Source organism: Salvelinus namaycush, chromosome 39, assembly GCF_016432855.1.
Source record: "Salvelinus namaycush isolate Seneca chromosome 39, SaNama_1.0, whole genome shotgun sequence".
Taxonomy (NCBI): Eukaryota; Metazoa; Chordata; class Actinopteri; order Salmoniformes; family Salmonidae; genus Salvelinus; species Salvelinus namaycush.
In genome coordinates, this window is record NC_052345.1 from 1,040,792 (window position 1) to 1,062,467 (window position 21,676).

Genomic DNA, 21,676 nt, shown 5'->3' on the forward strand with positions numbered 1-21,676 from the left:
AGCGAGCGTGTCTGGGATTGAGCCTCTTAGCATGTCTTAAGTACTCCAAATGACGGCGGTCCTGAGGACCAGGAATGGGTGATGAGCTCCCTCTAACCAGTGGTCCTGAGGACCAGGAATGGGTGATGAGCTCCCTCTAACCAGTGGTCCTGAGGACCAGGAATGGGTGATGAGCTCCCTCTAACCAGTGGTCCTGAGGACCAGGAATGGGTGATGAGCTCCCTCTAACCAGTGGTCCTGAGGACCAGGAATGGGTGATGAGCTCCCTCTAACCAGTGGTCCTGAGGACCAGGAATGGGTGATGAGCTCCCTCTAACCAGTGGTCCTGAGGACCAGGAATGGGTGATGAGCTCCCTCTAACCAGTGGTCCTGAGGACCAGGAATGGGTGATGAGCTCCCTCTAACCAGTGGTCCTGAGGACCAGGAATGGGTGATGAGCTCCCTCTAACCAGTGGTCCTGAGGACCAGGAATGGGTGTTGAGCTCCCTCTAACCAGTGGTCCTGAGGACCAGGAATGGGTGATGAGCTCCCTCTAACCAGTGGTCCTGAGGACCAGGAATGGGTGTTGAGCTCCCTCTAACCAGTGGTCCTGAGGACCAGGAATGGGTGATGAGCTCCCTCTAACCAGTGGTCCTGAGGACCAGGAATGGGTGATGAGCTCCCTCTAACCAGTGGTCCTGAGGACCAGGAATGGGTGATGAGCTCCCTCTAACCAGTGGTCCTGAGGACCAGGAATGGGTGATGAGCTCCCTCTAACCAGTGGTCCTGAGGACCAGGAATGGGTGATGAGCTCCCTCTAACCAGTGGTCCTGAGGACCAGGAATGGGTGTTGAGCTCCCTCTAACCAGTGGTCCTGAGGACCAGGAATGGGTGATGAGCTCCCTCTAACCAGTGGTCCTGAGGACCAGGAATGGGTGTTGAGCTCCCTCCAACCAGTGGCGCCACTCTTCGATAGCCAGCTTCATGGCGAGGAGCTCTCGGTTCCCCGACATCGTAGTTCTTCTCAGCGGGTGACAGTTTCTTGGAAAAGAAGCCCTACGGGTATAATTTGGGAGGTGTCCCTACCCGCTGAGAGAGAACCGCTCCAACGCCGACCTCGGATGCATCAACCTCCAGAACAAAAGGAAGGGTAGGATCTGGCTGCCTAAGGATGGGTGCAGAGGTGAAGAGGCGTTTCAAGGTTTCAAAAGCTGTAAGGGCGGTGTCGGTCCATTGGAGGGTCTTTTGACTGCTGAGAGAGAAGCGGTTGTGCTGCTGCAGTTTTGGATGAACCGGCAGTAGTAGTTGGAAAATCCTAGGAAACGTTGTAGTTCCTTTACAGTGGTAGGTTTGGGCCAGTTAAGCACGGCAGTGGCTTTGCCTTCGTCCATGTTGACCCCTCCGGGTGTCAACGCGATACCTAGGAATGTTACTGTAGTTACATGAAAAGCGCTCTTCTCAGCCTTGACATAAAGATGGTGGTCCTGTAGCCGTTGGAGGATGGAATAAGAGTAGATCAAGATATCGTCAATGTACACGATGAGGAACTGGTTGATTATGACCTGGAAAACTTCCTTTGTGAAGGACTGGAAGACTGTGGGCGCATTGGTGAGACCGTAGGGTATAACCAGGTATTCGTAGTGGCCCCTAGAGGTGATGAACGCCGTCTTCCATTTATCCCCCCTTCGGATACGGACCAGGTTGTATTCACTATAACGGTCCAGTTTAGAGTAGATAGTAGCCTGTCCAACTTGTTCTAGTGCGGCCGGAATAAGACGAAGAGGAACGCGATTCTTGATTGTAAGAGGGATCGGTAATCTATGCAGGGATGGAGACTACCATCCTTTTTTTCACAAAGAAGAAAACTAGATGCAGCCGGAGACATGGATGGAGGGACGAATCCCTTGTCGAGGGCCTCTTCTATATAGGTGTTCATAGCCTCATTCTCTGGGATGGACAAGGGGTAGATCCGACCCTTAGGGGGAGATACCCCAGGAAGGAGGTCAATAGCGCAGTCCTCCGGGCAATGAGGAGGCAGAATGGATGCCTTTTTCTTGCTGAAGACGCTCGGGAACTGGGCATATACAGGAATCGGACAGCTATTGGGTAGGTGGTTACTCTCTCCACAATAGAGGAACAGGTTCACACGTAACCTCCGATGTCTCTCGGCAGGCGTGAGAGGGGCGCCGCCAAGTTACATGGGTTCGGAGCTATTAGACCGTGATGGACGAGAGAAGGGCGTGGAAGACTCGCAGGCCATGGGCGACTATATAGGTCTGCGGTCCACCAGTAGGTTACCATTGGATGTGGACATCCGGATGTATTGGTTTAGGTCAGTTAAATCTCCTCTGCAGGCCAGTTTGGTCTGTAACTCCGATTAAAACCCCTCCGGTAGACTGTAAAGAGCGCTGGGTCACTCCATCCACTGCCGGCAGCCATGGTGCGAAACTCAAGGGCATACTCAGTGGTGGAGCGATGATCCCTGTCGCAGCTCACATAACAGGTCCCCGGTGTGACGACCTGAAGCCGAATGGTCGAACACCTCCTTGAAGAGGGCGTGGAAACTGGATTCAGAGGACAGTTCAGAACTTTGAGCGGCCCACAGGACTGTGCCCCAATCCAGAGCTTTGTCTGTGAGTAGGGAGATGACGAAGTCCACTCTGTCTTTGACAGAGGTGAAGTCAGCGGGGTGATGGTCTATGTACAGGTTACACTGCATGAGAAATCCTTGACATCGTATTTATTAGGCATGGATATGGAGAGATGAATGAGAGGAGGCTGTGGCACCTGGTATCGGTGAAACAGGAATGGACTGGCGAAAGAGGTCGCAGAGTTCATCGATTAATTACTCCTGTCGGGTTAGATGTAGCTGAGGTATTCTGGAATGAGTATGATGGGAGACAGAGAGCTGGTTTCAAGCGCAGGAGGTGTTTATTTAGTAAAGGACCACAGGAGGAGGCAGGTAGCAGGGTCCAGGGTAGAGGTTGACCGATTAGGATTTTTCAAAACTGATACCGATGATACAAATTAAATCAGCCAATTTTTTAAAATTGTATTTATTTATTTGTAATAATGACAATTACAACAATACTGAATGAACACTTTTATTTTAACTTAATATAATACATCAATCAAATCAATTTAGCCTCAAATAAACAATGAAACATGATCAATTTGGTTTAAATAATGCAAAAACAAAGTGTTGGAGAAGAAAGTTAAAGTGCAATATGTGCCATTGTAACGAACGTTGTCGGGAGAAGGAGAAGAGGACCAAGGTGCAGCGTGGTAAGTATGCATAATACTTTTAATAAATACGAACACGTTGCTGGAGGCTCCGGACTAGAGGGCGTCGCTGGAGGCTCCGGACTGACGGCCTTCGTTGGAGGCCTCGTGCCATAACTCCTCACTGGAGGCTTCGTGCCATGGATCCTCACTGGAGGCTTCGTGCCATGGATCATCACTGGAGGCTTCGGGCCATGGATCATCACTGGAGGCTTCGTGCCATGGATCATCACTGGAGGCTTCGTGCCATGGATCATCACTGGAGGCTTCGTGCCATGGATCATCACTGGAGGCTTCATGCCATGGATCATCACTGTTAAGTTCATGTTTTAAGTATCCCTATATTTCTGTTATTACGGGGCTATCACTCAGTCAAGAGTGCGCATGCGCAGGAAGTCTGGTCGTTGTTGGACCTAGCCTTGAGTGTAATGGCTACCTTGTAGTGTGTTCATATAGTAGAGTAAACTTTGTTAAACTGGAACCTTGTCGTTGTGTCATTTCGAGTTAACATTGGTAGCAGAGGATGGTTTCTAACTACAACGTGCCACCTCGCTTCGACGAGAAGAGGTCGTACGAAAGTTGGGAAAATGAACTGGGAATCTGGACACGCGTTACTAATCTGGACGCGAAAAAGCAAGCACTTGCGGTGGTATTATCGCTCGAGGGAAGAGCGAGAGATACAGCACTGGAAATATCCGTTGAGGATTTGAACAAGGATGACGGTATGGGAACTTTGATCACAGCACTGGATTCTGTATTTCTTAAAGAAGAGAAAGACCGTGCCTACGAGGCATATTCAAACTTTGACAGTGTTACGAGAGATATTTCGGTTGCAATGGCGGACTACATCATTGATTTCGAACAGAGGTACAATAGAATGCGCAAGTACGACATGGTTCTCCCAGATGCAGTGTTAGCTTTCAAGTTGCTAGACACTGCTTGTCTAGATGGTAGGGAGAAACAGTTGGCTTTGACTGCTTGTACTGTGCTGACTTTTGCATCTATGAAGTCAGCACTAAAAATAATATTTGGTGAGAAGACGTCTGTCGCGCCAATAACAGATGGAATGCAAGTGAGTGACGCAGCATATTACACCGAGCAGCACAGAAAAGGCGCCAACAAGTCACGTTCTCAAGACAACCAGAAGAGGGCGCCATTTCCCGGCACAACTCCACTGGACACATATGGAAGGAGATCGAAATGTGCAATTTGTCAAAGCACTTACCATTGGGTTAAAGACTGTCCTCATAAAAATGAACAAGTTAAACTAACAGAGGAAAATGTAAACACAGAGATAGAGCAGTGTAACATTACACTGTTTTCAAATGAATCTGATACTGAGATTTTTATAGTTGAATCCTTAGGATCTGCTGTTATTGATACTGCATGTACACGGACAGTGTGTGGTGCAAAATGGCTTGATTGCTATGTCAGTGAACTAAATATGAAAGAAGTACAAAATATGATTGACACACCAAGCAAAAGAGCTTTCAAATTTGGAGATGGGAGAATTGTCCATTCTACCAAGAGTTAAGATACCAGCAAAAATTGGTCAGACTAAGTGTCACATTGAAACAGAGGTGGTCCCTACAGATATCCCCTTACTATTAAGCAAAGCTTCCCTCAAGAAGGCAGAGGCTGTACTAGACATAAAAAATGACAAGGCAGTGATGTTTAAACAACCAGTGACTCTTGAACTTACTACCTCAGGCCACTATTGTGTAAACATTTTAGACAAAGACATCTCACAGAGTCCATGCAAAAATGAGATTCTGACAGACACAGAGCACATGGAGATTCTGACAGTCACAGAGAACATGAGCACTAAAGAAAAACACAAAGTATTGCAAAAGCTTTACAAACAGTTTGGACATGATACAGTTGACAGACTTCAGAAGATACTCAGCAGTTCAGGGAATAATGATGATGAGAAGTACGAAACTGGAAACAAAGTGTACTACAAACGAGTTGACTGTCAAGAGTGGAAAGGACCGGGAGTAGTCATTGGTCAAGATGGTGTGGTGATATTTGTGAGGCACGAAGGCATGATTGTCAGGGTGCATCACTCAAGATTGCGGAAAGTAAATGATCAACAAGATAGAGGGGCTGTAGCTGAGAATCAGTCTCCTAATGAAAATGACAAAAAGGACACAGTAACAGACACAAACCTACCAGATGTCACATCCAATGATATGGACACTGAAACTGACACAGGAAATGGAGCAGAGACCTTTAACCATGCCACAGGTAATACTATTGAGCGTTCAAATGAGGAAAACATTCAACAACAGCCATATGTGTTAAGAGAACATGGTTGTTCCAATCTGAAAACAGGACAAACTGTTAAATACATGGACAGAGAAAGTGGTATTCCACATACAGCAACCGTCATTGGACGAGCAGGAAAAGTTAAACACAAGAACTGGTACAACTTGCAGTACTCTGAACCAGCTACACTTTCTGGTACAACAGGGTCAGCTGACCTGTCACTTGTAGATAATATCAGAATTGAATCAATGGAAAATCGAGAAAAACAGAATGACATTTAAAATGATGATGTACTTGAAACAAAGGACGTGTCATTTGACTCAGCTAAGCTAGATGAGCTCAGTAATTGGAGGAAAAATGGAGTGTTTGAGGAAGTCAAAGACATTGGCCAAAAGTGCGTCTCAACAAGGTGGGTGTGTACCCTTAAAGAATCCTTAACTGGAATAGTGCCCAAAGCACGTCTAGTGGCTAGAGGTTTTGAGGAGCTGGCTGCTAAAGAACTCCCAAAAGACTCACCGACATGCGCCTCAGAGTCACTCAGATTGCTGATGTCAGTGATCTGCCAGAAAAAATGGAAACTTAATTCCATAGACATCAAATCTGGATTTTTGCAGGGAACAGAGCTGTCAAGGGACTGGAACCTTGTCGTTGTGTCATTTCGAGTTAACAATCACTGGAGGCTTCGTGCCATGGATCATCACTGGAGGCTTCTTGCCATGGATCATCACTGGAGGCCTGGCCCTGGCAGCAGGCACAGGACTCCCCAGGCTGGGGAGACATGCAGGAGGGTTAGGGCTTAGCACAGGCACCACCAAGCTGGGGAGACATGCAGGAGGCCTCCTCCTTAGCCGAGGCACCGGATACACTGGGCCGTGGAGGCGCACTGGCGGTCTCAAGCGCAGAGCTAACACAACTCGTCCTGGCTGGATACCCCCTGTAGCCCGGCAAGTGCGGGGAGTTGGAACAGGCCGCACTGGGCTGTGCTGGCGAACCGGGGACACCGTGCGTAAGGCTGGTGCAGTATAACCCGGGCCGAGGAGACGCACTGGAGGCCAGATGCACTGAGCCGGCATCAGCCCTCCTGGCTCGATGCCCACTCTAGCCCGGCCGATGCGAGGAGCTGCGATGTAGCGCACCGGGCTATGCGTGCGCACTGGGGACACCGTGCGCTTCACCGCATAACACGGCGCATGCCCGGTCACTCTCTCGCCACTGTAAGCACGGGGAGTTGGCTCAGGTCTCCTACCTGACTCCACCAATCTCTGCCATTTACCTAATATGCAGGTTTAAAAATATATACTTCTGTGTATTGATTTTAAGAAAGGCATTGATGTTTATGGTTACGATTGTGCTTTTTTTGCAAATGTGGTTTTGTTAAATCATCCCCTGTTTTGCGAAGTTGGCTGACTTTGTTAGGAAGAAATAGTCTTCACAGTTCGCAACGAGCCAGGCGGCCCAAACTGCTGCATATACCCTAACTCTGTTGCACAGAACGCAAGAGAAGTGACACAATTTCCCTAGTTAAAAGAAATTCATGTTAACAGGCAATATGAACTAAATATGCAGGTTTAAAAATATATACTTGTGTATTGATTTTAAGAAAGGCGTTGATGTTCATGGTTAGGTACACATTGGTGCAACGACAGTGCTTTTTTTGCGAATGCGCTTGTTAAATCACTCATTTGGCGAAGTAGGCTGTGATTCAATGATAAATTAATAGGCACCGCATCGATTATATGCAACGCAGGACAAGCTAGATAAACTAGTATTATCATCAACCATGTGTAGTTAACTAGTGATTATGTTAAGATTGTTTTTAATAAGATAAATTTAATGCTAGCTAGCACCTTACCTTGGCTCCTTGCTGCACTCGCATAACAGGTAGTCAGCCTGCCACGCAGTCTCCTCGTGCAGTGCAATGTAATCGGCCATGATCGGTGTCCAAAAATGTTGATTACCGATTGTTATGAAAACTTGAAATCGGCCATTCCGATTAATCGGTCGACCTCTAGTCCAGGGACAAGCAGAAGGTCATACACAGGGAATCCAAAAAGGTAACAGTACAGGCAGGGAAAAGGCTAATAACGTAGTCCGGGAGATCAGGAAAGAGGTGGATGACAGGAAATCTGATAGGCAAAAGTACATGCAGGAAATAGGCAAAAAAACATTGTTAGTGAGGATGGCCAAAAACTACGATACACTGGTGGACTAATATGGAAATAAACAGAGCTCCGAATAGAATGTGGACAAAAACAAACAATACCTCACAATGAACTGAATTAAATATTGTGTGTAAATGACATACAGGTGTGTGAACAGGTGATCAGAATTCAGGTGAGAGTGAGATGCGTTCAGGGGATCTATGTGTTTGAGAGTGTGAGTTGGAAGCAGACATTACACCACCAAAAAAGGTGGCAAAATCTTTGCTTGATTTATTGACTTTAAAAAAGCATTTGAATCTATTTGGCACGAAGGGCTATTCTAAACAATTCTCTAAAGTGGGCATGGTGGTAAGGTGTATGGCTTAATAAAATGTATGTACACAGGAAACAAGTGTGCAATAAAAATCAAAAACCAAAGAACATAATTATTTTCACAACGTCGAGGTGTGAGACAAGGCTGGAGTTTAAGTCCAAATCTTTTCTACATTTATATCAATGAATTAGCAGACATGTTGGACCATTCTCCAGCCCCAGGACTCACACTATTTGACACAGAGGTAAAATACCTGCTATATGCTGATGATTTGGTTCTTCTCTCACCTTTACTGTGAGAAATGTTCCTCACCAAGAGATTCATTGTTCACAGAAATTACTACATTTATTCCAAATTTTAAATAATTAAACCCAGAGGAAAAACTAAAAATACTCATAGGCAAAGGAGCAACGGCTCCTCTTGCAGCTAAATATGTATTTACCTGCCATAGCCTGAGGGAAACTGAAAAATAACATCTGCATAGTAAACAATAGAATACTGTAAACTATTATAGTAAACTATTATTGTTGTTACTATTATTATTGTTGTTTATCATTCCAAATAGTGGTAAGGGTAGTAGGGTGATGGTAATGATATCAGTTTAGTGATGGTGGTAGTAGTAGTGATGGTGGTAGTAGTAGTGATTGTGGTAGTAGTAGTGATGGTGGTAGTAGTAGTGATGATGGTGGTAGTAGGGTGATGGTAATGATATCAGTTTAGTGATGGTGGTAGTAGTAATGATGGTGGTAGTAGTAATGGTGGTGGTAGTAGTAGTAATGGTGATTATGGTAGTAGTAGTGATGGTGGTAGTAGTAATGGTGGTGGTAGTAGGGTGATGGTAATGGTAGCAGTTTAGTGATGGTGGTAGTAGTAATGATGGTGGTAGTAGTAATGGTGATGATGGTAGTAGTAATGGTGATTATGGTAGTTGTAGTAATGATGGTGGTGGTAGTAGTAGTAGTAGTAATGATGATGGTGGTGGTAGTAGTAGTAGTAATGATGATGGTGGTAGTAGTGGTAGTAGTAGTATTAGTAATGATGATGGTAGTAGTAGTAGTAGTAATGATGATGGTGGTAGTAGTAGTAGTAGTAGTAATGATGATGGTGGTAGTAGTAGTAGTAGTAGTAGTAATGGTGGTGGTAGTAGTAGTAGTAATGATGATGATGGTGGTGGTAGTAGTAGTAGTAATGATGATGATGATGGTGGTGGTAGTAGTAGTAATGATGATGATGGTGGTGGTAGTAGTGGTAGTAGTAATGATGGTGGTAGTAGTAATGATGGTGGTAGTAGTAATGATGGTGGTAGTAGTAGTGATGGTGGTAGTAGTAGTGATGGTGGTAGTAGTAGTGATGGTATTGATTTCAGTTTAGTGATGGTGGTAGTAGTAATGATGGTGGTAGTAGGGTGGTGGTAATGATATCAGTTTAGTGATGGTGAAGGTAGTAGTAGTGATGGTGGTAGTAGTAATGATGGTGGTAGTAGTAGTGACGGTGGTAGTAGGATGATGGTAATGATATCAGTTTAGTGATGGTGGTAGTAGGGTGATGGTAATGATATCAGTTTAGTGATGGTGGTGGTAGTAGTAATGATGGTGGTAGTAGTAGTGATGGTGGTAGTAGTGGTGATGGTGGTAGTAGTAATGATGGTGGTAGTAGGGTGATGGTAATGATATCAGTTTAGTGATGGTGGTAGTAGGGTGATGGTAATGGTAGCAGTTTAGTGATGGTGGTAGTAGTGATGATGGTGGTAGTAGGGTGATGGTAATGATATCAGTTTAGTGATGTGGTAGTAGTAATGGTGGTGGTAGTAGGGTGATGGTAATGGTAGCAGTTTAGTGATGGTGGTAGTAGTAATGATGGTGGTAGTAGGGTGATGATGGTAGTAGTAATGGTGATTATGGTAGTTGTAGTAATGATGGTGGTGGTAGTAGTAATGATGATGGTGGTGGTAGTAGTAGTAGTAATGATGATGGTGGTAGTAGTGGTAGTAGTAGTAGTAGTAGTATTAGTAATGATGATGGTAGTAGTAGTAGTAGTAATGACGATGGTGGTAGTAGTAGTAGTAGTAGTAGTAATGATGGTGGTAGTAGTAGTAGTAATGATGATGATGGTGGTGGTAGTGGTAGTAATGATGATGGTGGTGGTAGTAGTAGTAGTGATGATGGTGGTGGTAGTAGTAGTAGTAATGATGATGGTGGTGGTAGTAGTAGTAGTGATGATGGTGGTGGTGGTAGTAGTAGTAGTAATGATGATGGTGGTGGTAGTAGTAGTAGTAATGATGATGGTGGTGGTAGTAGTAATGATGATGATGGTGGTGGTGGTGGTAGTAGTAGTAGTAATGATGGTGGTGGTAGTAGTAGTAATGATGATGGTGGTGGTGGTGGTAGTAGTAGTAGTAGTAGTAGTAATGATGATGGTAGTAGTAGTAGTAGTAGTAGTAATGATGATGGTAGTAGTAGTAATGATGATGGTGGTGGTGGTAGTAGTAGTAGTAATGATGATGGTGGTGGTGGTAGTAGTAGTAGTAATGATGATGGTGGTGGTGGTAGTAGTAGTAGTAATGATGATGGTGGTGGTGGTAGTAGTAGTAGTAATGATGGTGGTGGTAGTAGTAATGATGATGGTGGTAGTAGTAGTAATGATGATGGTGGTGGTGGTAGTAGTAGTAGTAGTAATGATGATGGTGGTGGTAGTAGTAGTAGTAATGATGATGGTGGTGGTGGTAGTAGTAGTAGTAATGATGATGGTGGTGGTGGTAGTAGTAATGATGATGGTGGTGGTGGTGGTAGTAGTAGTAATGATGGTGGTGGTAGTAGTAGTAATGATGATGGTGGTGGTGGTAGTAGTAGTAGTAATGATGATGGTAGTAGTAGTAATGATGGTGGTGGTGGTGGTAGTAGTAGTAGTAGTAATGATGATGGTGGAGGTGGTAGTAGTAGTAGTAATGATGGTGGTGGTAGTAGTAATGATGATGGTGGTAGTAGTAGTAATGATGATGGTGGTGGTAGTAGTAATGATGGTGGTGGTAGTAGTAGTAATGATGATGGTGGTGGTGGTAGTAGTAGTAATGATGATGGTGGTGGTAGTAGTAGTAATGATGATGGTGGTGGTAGTAGTAGTAGTAATGATGATGGTGGTGGTGGTCGTAGTAGTAGTAGTAATGATGGTGGTGGTAGTAGTAGTAATGATGATGGTGGTAGTAGTAGTAGTAGTAGTAGTGGCAATGATGATGATGGTGGTAGTAGTAGTAGTAGTAGTAGTGGCAATGATGATGATGGTGGTAGTAGTAGTAGTAGTAATGATAATGGTAGTTGTAGTACTGATGTAATGGTGAAGATGACAGTTATTTAGTTATAAGTTAGTTATAGTTTCATTTCCATGTTTAGCTTTTTATATTTATTACATTTCTACTATTGACTTACCATTTTATTGTTGTTATTTTTGTATTTAATTTTATATTATCATTTACTACCATTTTATATTACTATTTAAATTTACTATTCGCAGAGTACGACCCTGCCTCACACAGGAAGCGGCGCAGGTCCTAATCCAGGTACTTGTCATCTCCCGTCTGGATTACTGCAACTCGCTGTTGGCTGGGCTCCCTGCCTGTGCGATTAAACCCCTACAACTCATCCAGAACGCCGCAGCCCGTCTGGTGTTCAACCTTCCCAAGTTCTCTCACGTCACCCCGCTCCTCCGCTCTCTCCACTGGCTTCCAGTTGAAGCTCGCATCCGCTACAAGACCATGGTGCTTGCCTACGGAGCTGTGAGGGGAACGGCACCTCCGTACCTTCAGGCTCTGATCAGGCCCTACACCCAAACAAGGGCACTGCGTTCAACCACCTCTGGCCTGCTCGCCTCCCTACCTCTGAGGAAGTACAGCTCCCGCTCAGCCCAGTCAAAACTGTTCGCTGCTCTGGCACCCCAATGGTGGAACAAACTCCCCCACGACGCCAGGTCAGCGGAATCAATCACCACCTTCCGGAGACACCTGAAACCCCACCTCTTTAAGGAATACCTAGGATAGGATAAAGTAATCCTTCTAACCCCCCCCCCCCCCCCCCTTAGAGTTAGATGCACTATTGTAAAGTGGTTGTTCCACTGGACATCATAAGGTGAATGCACCAACTTGTAAGTCGCTCTGGATAAGAGCGTCTGCTAAATGACTTAAATGTAAATGTATTTGTTATTTTTTATAATTGTATTACAATGTATATTGTATACATTGTTGCTTTGGCAATATTGACACAATGTTTAACATGCCAATAAAGCAGCTTGAATTAGAAAAAAATGAATTTGAGAGAAAGGAGAAAGATAGAAAAGAGGAGAGAAAAGAGAAAAAGGAGAGAAAGAAAGGAGAGAGAAAGGAGAAAGGGATAGAAAGAGATAAATGAAAGAGAAAGGAGAGCGATAGAAAGAGAAAAATGAGAGAGAAAGGAGAGCGATAGAAAGAGAAAAATTAGAGAAAGGAGAGCGATAGAAAGAGAAAAATTAGAGAAAGGAGAGCGATAGAAAGAGAGAAGAGAGAGAAAAGTGAGAAGTGAGAGTAAAGAGAAAATAGAGAAAAGAAAGAGAAGAGAAGGATTGAGAGAAAAGAGAGGAGAGTGAGAAAGGAAGAGAAAAAAGGGAGGGAGAGAAAAAGGAGAGAAAAAGAGGAAGATAGAAAACGGGATGGAGAGAGAAAGAGAGGTTAGAGGGAAGAGAGAAAGGAGAGGGGGAAAGAGAGGGTAAAAAAGATAAGTTGTAATGCAATGCAATCTCTGGCGTCATCTCCCTATCATGCACGTGTTAAAGGCACTGTACAGGTACTGTACCTTTCTGCATTGTGTTCTGGTGAGGTGTAGGTGGAAGACAAGTCTCTGGACACAATTCTGATGGTTGTCTCACTTTTAGTGACTGCATGGGATGGATACAAATACAAAACAAAGATTGATGCTGCTGTCTGGACTCCCATACACAAGTATATCAAATCAAATGTATTTATATAGCCATTCTTACACCAGCTGATATATCAAAGTGCTGTACAGAAACCCAGCCTAAAACCCCAAACAGCAAGCAATGCAGGTGTAGAAGCACGTGTATTAGCCTCTCTTCATCACGCTCAGAGCTAACTCACGTCAACAAAAAATGTATTGTACAAAATGTACATGGTCATTATTTCAACACTTACATTTGATTTTATAAATGTTGTACATAAATCATTTGCTAATAAATGCTAAATATTTCTTAGTGTACTATTGTAGCATTATACCGGAGGTATACTAATGAGGCAACAACGCCATTTTTGACATGCCCAGACAAGTAACAAAATGAACAGCTAACTAATTAGCACATGAAACATGAAATATCAAATCGTCACATTTCACAACATACCTGCATGGAATGGATACAAAACCAAAGCAAAGGTTGATGCTGCCTTCTGGACTGCCATACACAAGTATATTTGCCTGATAAAAGACAAAAGAGAACAGAATTCCTGTCAGAAAACTCACGCTGTCTGCACCTGAGACCCTCTCCCGCAAAGGTAACGGTGGCCGGGCAAGCCTTGCAAAGTTGCTATCAAAGTTGCACTCGAACATTATCCCCATTAACACTAATATATATATTCCTAAAAACAGTAGCGCAACACTAAATCAATTACGATATAATTTTCGATAGTCTTTTTTTGTACATTTGTGGACATTTGCGAACATGTACATTCATAAGACCGGAGCGTACATAACACATACCTGTCCTCTTCACGCTCTGAGCAAACCGAGGAGTAAAAGCATGGCTACCGTTGATGACCTCACAGCATTAACACAATTTAGAAAAGAAATACAAAACAATAGTTCACTCTTGAAAGTAGTGTAACACATCTCAAAATAACCTTAAAACAATTAATTATAATAAATATGAGGGATTTTCGGTGAAATACATAAAGTATATGTTATACCTATAATACATACGTAGCATTTGCTTCGGGACAGGTGTTGGGCCGAAAATCTCCCCCCCTTCGCGTTCTTCATAGTGCGACTTGCTTGCTAGTTGACATTTCTGCTCTTCACTCCTTTGTCAGTTTAGCCTACATTTCACTGATCTTAGTAGCAGAAAGCATTTTTGTCGGCAGTTTTCGGTTTGGCTATTTGTTTCAAGTGTATGTGGCGGTTCTAGCTTGTATGGCGCCCTGGGCGAACCCCCCTTCAGCGCCCCGTGTTGCCCCGGGCAACATGCCCCTGGGCAGCTGCCCATGTCGCTTGTACCTAAATCCGCTACTGATTTTTGTGTTAGTCTATAAATAAATCTCTTTCCCAAAATTCGTCATCTCTCCCATGTCTTATTCAACGAGTATTTTGGAAAGTGTAAGGATAATATTTCAGACATAGTTGTTCTGAAATGTTTATTGCTTGCCAACATTTTACTCCCTCTATGTTTAATATAACACACATACATTAATTATTAATTTCTGTTGCCTAACCTGACGTGAAGTTTCTTCTATATAAAGTATTTGACTTGAGCCACGAAATGAAGGAAATTAGAAGGGGGATTTTCGGCACAACACCGGTACCTAACTTACTTGATGTTAGCTAGCAGCCAGCATTTATCTGCATTTGGAGAAAGTTGTGAACTCAATTATCTTCTGGACACCCAAAGCTATGAAAATCGTGCGTATGTCATGTATGGAACTAGTCTGGGCTGTAGTCTGTTTAGCGAACATTCCACTCCTTGTAACATTACAGAGACTTGCAACCAGGCTGCTATGAAACAGTGTCGGTCATATAATAGATGTATCATGTGTTAGTTTAATGATGTGAAAATCCTGATATTTCCCTTGCATTTCAATCCACACATGCATATGGGTCTGTAATGTACTGCATTGTTATATAGGTATTCAATTCCCTTTTTAAATGATGCAAGACTACTTTACAATAATGGCAATTATGCATTATTTTAATCTTACAATTTACCCATGTGGATCTGACATGCATCGAATGCTACATAACTTTGCATGCATTCTTTCCATAAATGTACTGATGAAATGCCCCCGCCATGAATAATACAAAAGGCCAGAAATGCAACATTAGGCCAACCTGACTAGCGGGGAAAGTGTTAAAAACCATAGCTAGCGATCGTCAACATGATAGGATCTGAATGTAGGAATGTCCTTTGTCTTGTTTCTTGTCCTTCAGTGAGTGAGACCTGACAACGCTGTACGTCTGTCTGTATGTGTCAGTGTTTGTGTCTTTCTCGCATGCCTTTTCTCTCTCTACCTCTTCCTCTGCTAGGCCAACTAACAGTCAGTCAGATAGAATGGTACCTCTTCCTCTGCTAGGTCAACCAACAGTCAGTCAGACAGAATGGTACCTCTTCCTCTGCTAGGCCAACTAACAGTCAGTCAGACAGAATGGTACCTCTTCCTCTGCTAGGCCAACTAACAGTCAGTCAGACAGAATGGTACCTCTTCCTCTGCTAGGCCAACTAACAGTCAGTCAGACAGAATAGTACCTCTTCCTCTTCCTCTGCTAGGCCAACTAACAGTCAGTCAGACAGAATGGTACCTCTTCCTCTGCTAGGCCAACTAACAGTCAGTCAGACAGAATGGTACCTCTTCCTCTGCTAGGCCAACTAACAGTCAGTCAGACAGAATGGTACCTCTTCCTCTGCTAGGCCAACTAACAGTCAGTCAGACAGAATGGTACCTCTTCCTCTGCTAGGGAAACTCTTTGTACGTGCAGTGTGTGTGTGTGTGTACATTCAAAGCGCTCTGTCCCCATGGGGGGCACTGGTCCAGCAGTCCTGTGGGTCTGCAGATAAAACTCAGCTTCCTTTGATCTCTGCAATGAATTGGGAAGGTTGAATCTCTCTCACACACACACACACACCTCTCTCATTCTCTCTCCTCTCTCGCTCCTCTCTCTTTCTCCTCCAGGATAGTGAGGAGACAGCTGTGGATGGTAACAAGTGTTGTAGTCTGTGTAACATGTTCTTTACCTCAGCCATAGTGGCCCAGTCCCACTACCAAGGAAAGACCCATGCTAAGAGCGTCAAACTAGTGTTGGGCTCCTCACCTACTATTTCTACTACCCCTCCCACAGGTAACACACACACACACACACACGCACGTTTTCCAATACACACACACACTTTCCTTAATAAACACGTTTCATGAATACGCACTCCTTATTTCCTGTTTCCTGTGTCACAGACTGCTCCCCCTGTCCATCCAACACGCCCCCTCTGCCAATGCCACCTCCCCCAGCCCCTCCAATTACCTGGCTAGTGACCAATGGCAACACAGCGTGTAGGTCGTGCTTCCTGTGTGGGGCATGGTTCAACAACCCAGCGATGGCCCAGCAGCACTACGAGGGGAAGAAGCACCGGCGGAACGCAGCCAGGAGACAACTACTGGAACAACTAGCTGATAACCTGGACAGCAACCAGAACACAGGTTAGAGGTCAGGGGTTAGAGGTCAGGGATTAGAGGTCAGGGGTCAGGGATGCAGCCAGGGCACGACTTCTGGAACAACTGACTGATAATTTGGATATGAAGCAGAACACATGTTAGAGATCAGCTGTTAGAGGTTAGAGGTTTGGGAGATTAGAGGTCAAACTAGGGTCAAAGGTTATGGCAGGTGTAGCTAGGCTCAGGGTCTAAGATTATATAAAGTATGATTACAGGACCGGTGTTATGGTGGCTTTAGGAGGCGTGGCCCACCCTACCATACCCTACCGTACCTCCTTGACCGTCCAAATAAAATATTTAAATATAGATGATTTATTTGACCTACATGCACGCCGACAGAGACAAATAAATCTCAGATAAAGCATCGGAGCGAAACAGCGTCTGATATCATATAAGAACGGCTAATAGTAGGTTAATGCCATCTGCTTTAATTCACTCAGGAAACAGTCATTCAAGAAGATCTAATGAAACTGATTGACATCAAATGATTGACGTGCAGTTTGGACATTTCACTTGTCACGCCCTGACCTTAGAGATCCTTTTTATGTCTCTATTTTGGTTTGGTCGGGGTGTGAGTTGGGGTGGGTATTCTATGTTCTATGTTTTCTATTTCTTTGTGTTTGGCCGGGTGTGGTTCTCAATCAGAGGCAGCTGTCTATCGTTGTCTCTGATTGAGAACCATACTTAGGTAGCCCTTTTTTTTACCTGTCTTGGTGGGAAGTTGACTTTGTTTAGGGCACATAGCCTTTAGCCTCACGGTTTGTTTTTGTAGTGTTTATTGTTTTGTTCGGCGTCATTTTTATGAATAAAAGGAAAATGTATGCTCACCACGCTGCACCTTGGTCCTCTTCTTTTAACGGCCGTGACACCTGTAAAATGTGAAGAATTATCATTAAAGCAGATGGTGTTAACTGTTAGCTGTTCTTATATGATATTAAGCTCTGTTTCCTGAGTGAATTAAAGCAGATGGTGTTAACCAGAGGCGGACTGAAATAATAATTCAGGCCAGAATTTGACTCCATCCCAGGCCACCCTGTCCACGCAAACCACCAGACTGCAAATTTTGTAGGCTAACCCTATTTGTTGATGTAACGGGTACCAAACTAATTATACATTTGGCCACTATGTTCATCTGGGAAGAAAGTTATCCACATTACAAACATTTGGGACTGATCAGCAAGTAGCCTATCTGAACACTGAGTTGACATCATATTTGCTTAGCAACAATATAAGCTCAAGAAACTTGCCATGATTGACAGCCATGTTTCCAAAGTTATATGCAGATTCATGTCTGTGTCCTCTGTACCTGAGCCCACATTTACCAATAACTTTAACTACATCAATCACACGTTCCATGACCTGCCTCCTCTTTGTGACCTGGTCTCGTTGAACTGACATTTGCTTATCCCTCAGAAGGGTACAGATGTCTGCTTTGCTGGCTCTGGGGAAAAAGGCTTCTGCACTTTCTCTATGGGTCTTGCTTCACTCATGTTCCTGTACTCTCTGATGGGCATGTTTCCAGACCTGCATGCCTCCTTTGACAAATGCACTATCACTGGCTGAAGGTTTTGCGAATGCAAGACAAACTGAGCAGAACAAGGAGTGAGTTACTGCATTGTATGTCAGCCATTTTCTGTTTGTGCCATCTTTGGAGTGGAAAATATTGGGAATGACTCTTTGAGGGGTTTGATTTGGGTGGTACTGAAAAAAGAAGTCAAAATCCTTGGACTGAGGATGGGCAAAATAATCAAATGGATTTTCAGTGCTTTCGCTGTCCCTTTCTATTTTCCCTGTACTGGGCTCTGAACCTCTCTCTCTCTGCACATCTGGTTGCTCTGCAGAATGAGATTGACATTGTAAATAACCTAAACTTAAACGTGTATTACTTGTGCAGTTATCAATTGTATGCCCTCCGATTACAGTCCTACTGATAATCTCATAAATAAAGAACATATTAATCTAAAATCATAGCCTACATGTTTAGGTTTGTGATCTTAAGTTGTACCTGAAGGTTCCTGCTCTGGGTCTGACTCTGAACTGACCACCATCTCCAGTTCTGCAGGAGCACCTGAAGCTCTAGTGCTGCTTCCTTCTCCACCTTTGCAAAGAAAATACTCTTATTGTCATACTCACTATCATTAGTGTATCAGTAGGCTACATTAATACAGCTCTGGAAATAATTAAGAGCGGTCTTATTGTAGTAACTTGTAATGCTGGTACTAATGGCGCTAATGATCTTTGTCATTGCCTGTGCTGTGTCACACAGGCTACTGTGTTACGTTCATGGTTACTTTACTGTAGCCTGTTTCGTTGTACAGTGTATGTGCACTTACCCTAGCTTATGTGGCATGAGTCATGACCCAATGCTGGCAAGTCCATAGTCCAGGTTTACCATTTTTTACTAGTTGAAACATATTGCCTTCAATGTCATATTATGATCGCTATGTTGCACTCATTGCTATGATATAACCGGCCGTTGTGTCACTATTATTAGCTAGGCTACTTAGCTAGCCGTGCTGGGTGTCGTGTTTTTTAGCTAGTGTTTTTGACTGACCTGGTCCCTTACTAGCGAACATGTTGCTTATTTTGCAGCATTTAGCTGCGTCTGTGGCAAGAGCCTTTCTCTTTTTAATTCTCTCCCTCTCTGCTCCACCTTTCCTTTTCTGACCGTCCACAGCGCGGTGCGACTTGTCTGAAATGTTTTTGGTAGAGAAGCAGGTAGACGGTTGCTATGTGCGTCGCGGAGAGACCTGTTGTCCTTTTTGGCGCGCGCATCCTCGCGCGGGACATTGCAGTGATAGAGTGAGAGTCTCCCTGATGAGTGGATTCTCCGTCAACTCATTCCTGCTTGCTGTATTATGGCTGGTCAAGTTGACTATTCTTGGTAGGCCAAAACGACCCTCAGGCATGTCCCTGTGCTCCCGACCGCGTTGACCTACTATTAGACGTTCTTATATGATATTAGGCCCTGTTTCCTGAGTGAATTAAAGCAGATGGTGTTAACTAACTATTAGCCGTTCTTATATAATATCAGGCGCTTTTTCCTGAGTGAATTAACACGTGACAGTGATGATGGCCTATTTTGAAATGAGGTATGCCTAACTTGGTGTTTGAGGGTAACATAAAAATAGCACATGTCCTTGAGACAATATGTGTTGGCATCGGCAGACGTTGAAATTTGAAGATAAATGTTATGCATATGTAACAGTATAACTTTAGTACGTCCCCTCGCCCCGACACGGGCGCAAACCAGGGACCCTCTGCACACATCAACAACTGACACCCACGAAGCGTCGTTACCCATCGCTCCACAAAGGCCGCGGCTCTTGCAGAGCAAGGGGCAACACTACTTATAGGTCTCAGAGCAAGTGACGTAACTGATTGAAATGCTACTAGCGCGTACCCGCTAACTAGCTAGCCATTTCACATCCGTTACACTCACCCCCCTTTTAACCTCCTCCTTTTCCGCAGCAACCAGTGATCCGGGTCAACAGCATCAATGTAACAGTATAACTTTAGTACGTCCCCTCGCCCCGACACGGGCGCGAACCAGGGACCCTCTGCACACATCAACAACGGTCGCCCACGAAGCGTCGTTACCCATCGCTCCACAAAGGCCACGGCTCTTGCAGAGCAAGGGGCAACACTACTTATAGGTCTCAGAGCAAGTGACGTAACTGATTGAAATGCTACTAGCGCGTACCCGCTAACTAGCTAGCCATTTCACATCCGTTACACATAGGCCTGTTCTACAATGACATCTGTCTGTACAAACTTTAATTGAGAAATTAGGATGTCGTTTAAAAAAGTATATTTTGCGCTCCCTCACCTAAAAACATAGCACTGCACCACTGCAATTGAAGGAAAGGTGGCGGGTGCACAGTGCACTGTTCGGATGGTGGGATTATATTGGACGAAAGTGTGAAGGTAACCTACTTTTTGAAGTGATTTGTTTGACAATCAGATTGTGTTCATGCCACATTAAAAAGGGAATACATGTATACAGTTAAATTACACTCAAGAGTTCACACATAGGAGGTCCTGTGGAACCAAGTTGCCCCCAATGGAAATCAAATGCCCGTCCAACTGATTAGTTCTGGCCGGCCCTGTATGATTAGACAGAGATCATATCACAGGAGTCCAGGACGTGTCCACAGGAGACAGGTGTACCAATCATTTGATTCAGTTCCATTGTGATCAAGTTCCAATCATTTGATTCAGTTCCATTGTGATCCATTTCCAATCATTTTATTCAGTTCCATTGTGATCAAGTTCCAATCATTTGATTCAGTTCCATTGTGATCCATTTCCAATCATTTGATTCAGTTCCATTGTGATCAAGTTCCAATCATTTGATTCAGTTCCATTGTGATCCATTTCCAATCATTTGATTTGGTTCCATTGTGATCAATTTCCAATCATTTGATTTGGTTCCATTGTGATCAAGTTCCAATCATTTGATTCAGTTCCATTGTGTGTTCCTGTGTACCTCCAGGTTTGAGGAGCAGTTACAGTGTGTGTGATGTCACTCTGAACTCAATAGAACAGTACTACGCACATCTCCAGGGCTCCAGACACCAAAACAAGTGAGTGAGTCTGTCTATCTGTCAGTCAGTTGGTCGGTCTATACCTCTATCTTTACCTGTAATCCTGACATCTAACCCCCACCCCCTAATGTAATCTGCCTCAGCCAATTCCTCTCTCCTTTCTCTTTGTAACCACACTGGTATTGTGCCCTAAATGGCATGGCACCCTATTCCCCATTATAGTGCACTACATTTGACCAAAGCCCCCTAAGCCCTGGTCAAAAGAAGTGCACTATATAGGGAATAGGGTGCCATTGGGGGAATAGGGTGCCTTTGGGGATGCATCCCAAGTTGAGAGCAAATTGTAGTTGTTATTGTTATTAATCTTATGAATCGTGAAAAATGTAATAAGTAAATGTTCTTGATCCAATTAGGAGGCTTGGTTAACGAGCTGCGTATTTCTCAATTTCTGACTTTAATCAGATCATTCTTTCTTTTTTAAAGCAGAACATTGTTAGTTTCTCTCCCTCTTCTCTCTCTCCTCTCTCTCTCTTCTCTCATCTCTCTCTCTCTCTCTTTTGTCTCTCCAAGTCATACTTACATGTATCTCTCTCTGGGGGTGTAATTGAATGATTCTTAGTGTAATAGAATGATTCTAAGTGTAATATGATGGTTCTTAATGTAATAGAATGATTCTTAG

At 44.0% G+C, this 21,676-nt stretch overlaps 1 protein-coding gene across 1 annotated transcript; it reads left to right on the forward strand.

The window, feature by feature from the left end:
• The first annotated feature begins 2,742 nt into the window (after positions 1-2,742).
• On the forward strand, positions 2,743-21,040 carry LOC120032443 (zinc finger matrin-type protein 4-like). The gene is made up of 4 exons (XM_038978547.1): positions 2,743-2,769; positions 15,917-16,082; positions 16,193-16,435; positions 20,946-21,040. Exons 1-4 carry the CDS (start codon positions 2,743-2,745, stop codon positions 21,038-21,040), a joined length of 531 nt encoding a protein of 176 aa, XP_038834475.1.
• The last annotated feature ends 636 nt before the right edge of the window (positions 21,041-21,676 follow it).

Excerpts from the sequence above, each read along its gene's own strand:
- LOC120032443 (XM_038978547.1), top strand. The coding sequence starts at position 2,743 with ATGAATGAGAGGAGGCTGTGGCACCTG. Across the intron at positions 2,770-15,916 it reads AGAGGAGGCTGTGGCACCTG|GATAGTGAGGAGACAGCTGT; the intron begins GTATCGGTGAAA and ends TTTCTCCTCCAG. Across the intron at positions 16,083-16,192 it reads TTCTACTACCCCTCCCACAG|ACTGCTCCCCCTGTCCATCC; the intron begins GTAACACACACA and ends CCTGTGTCACAG.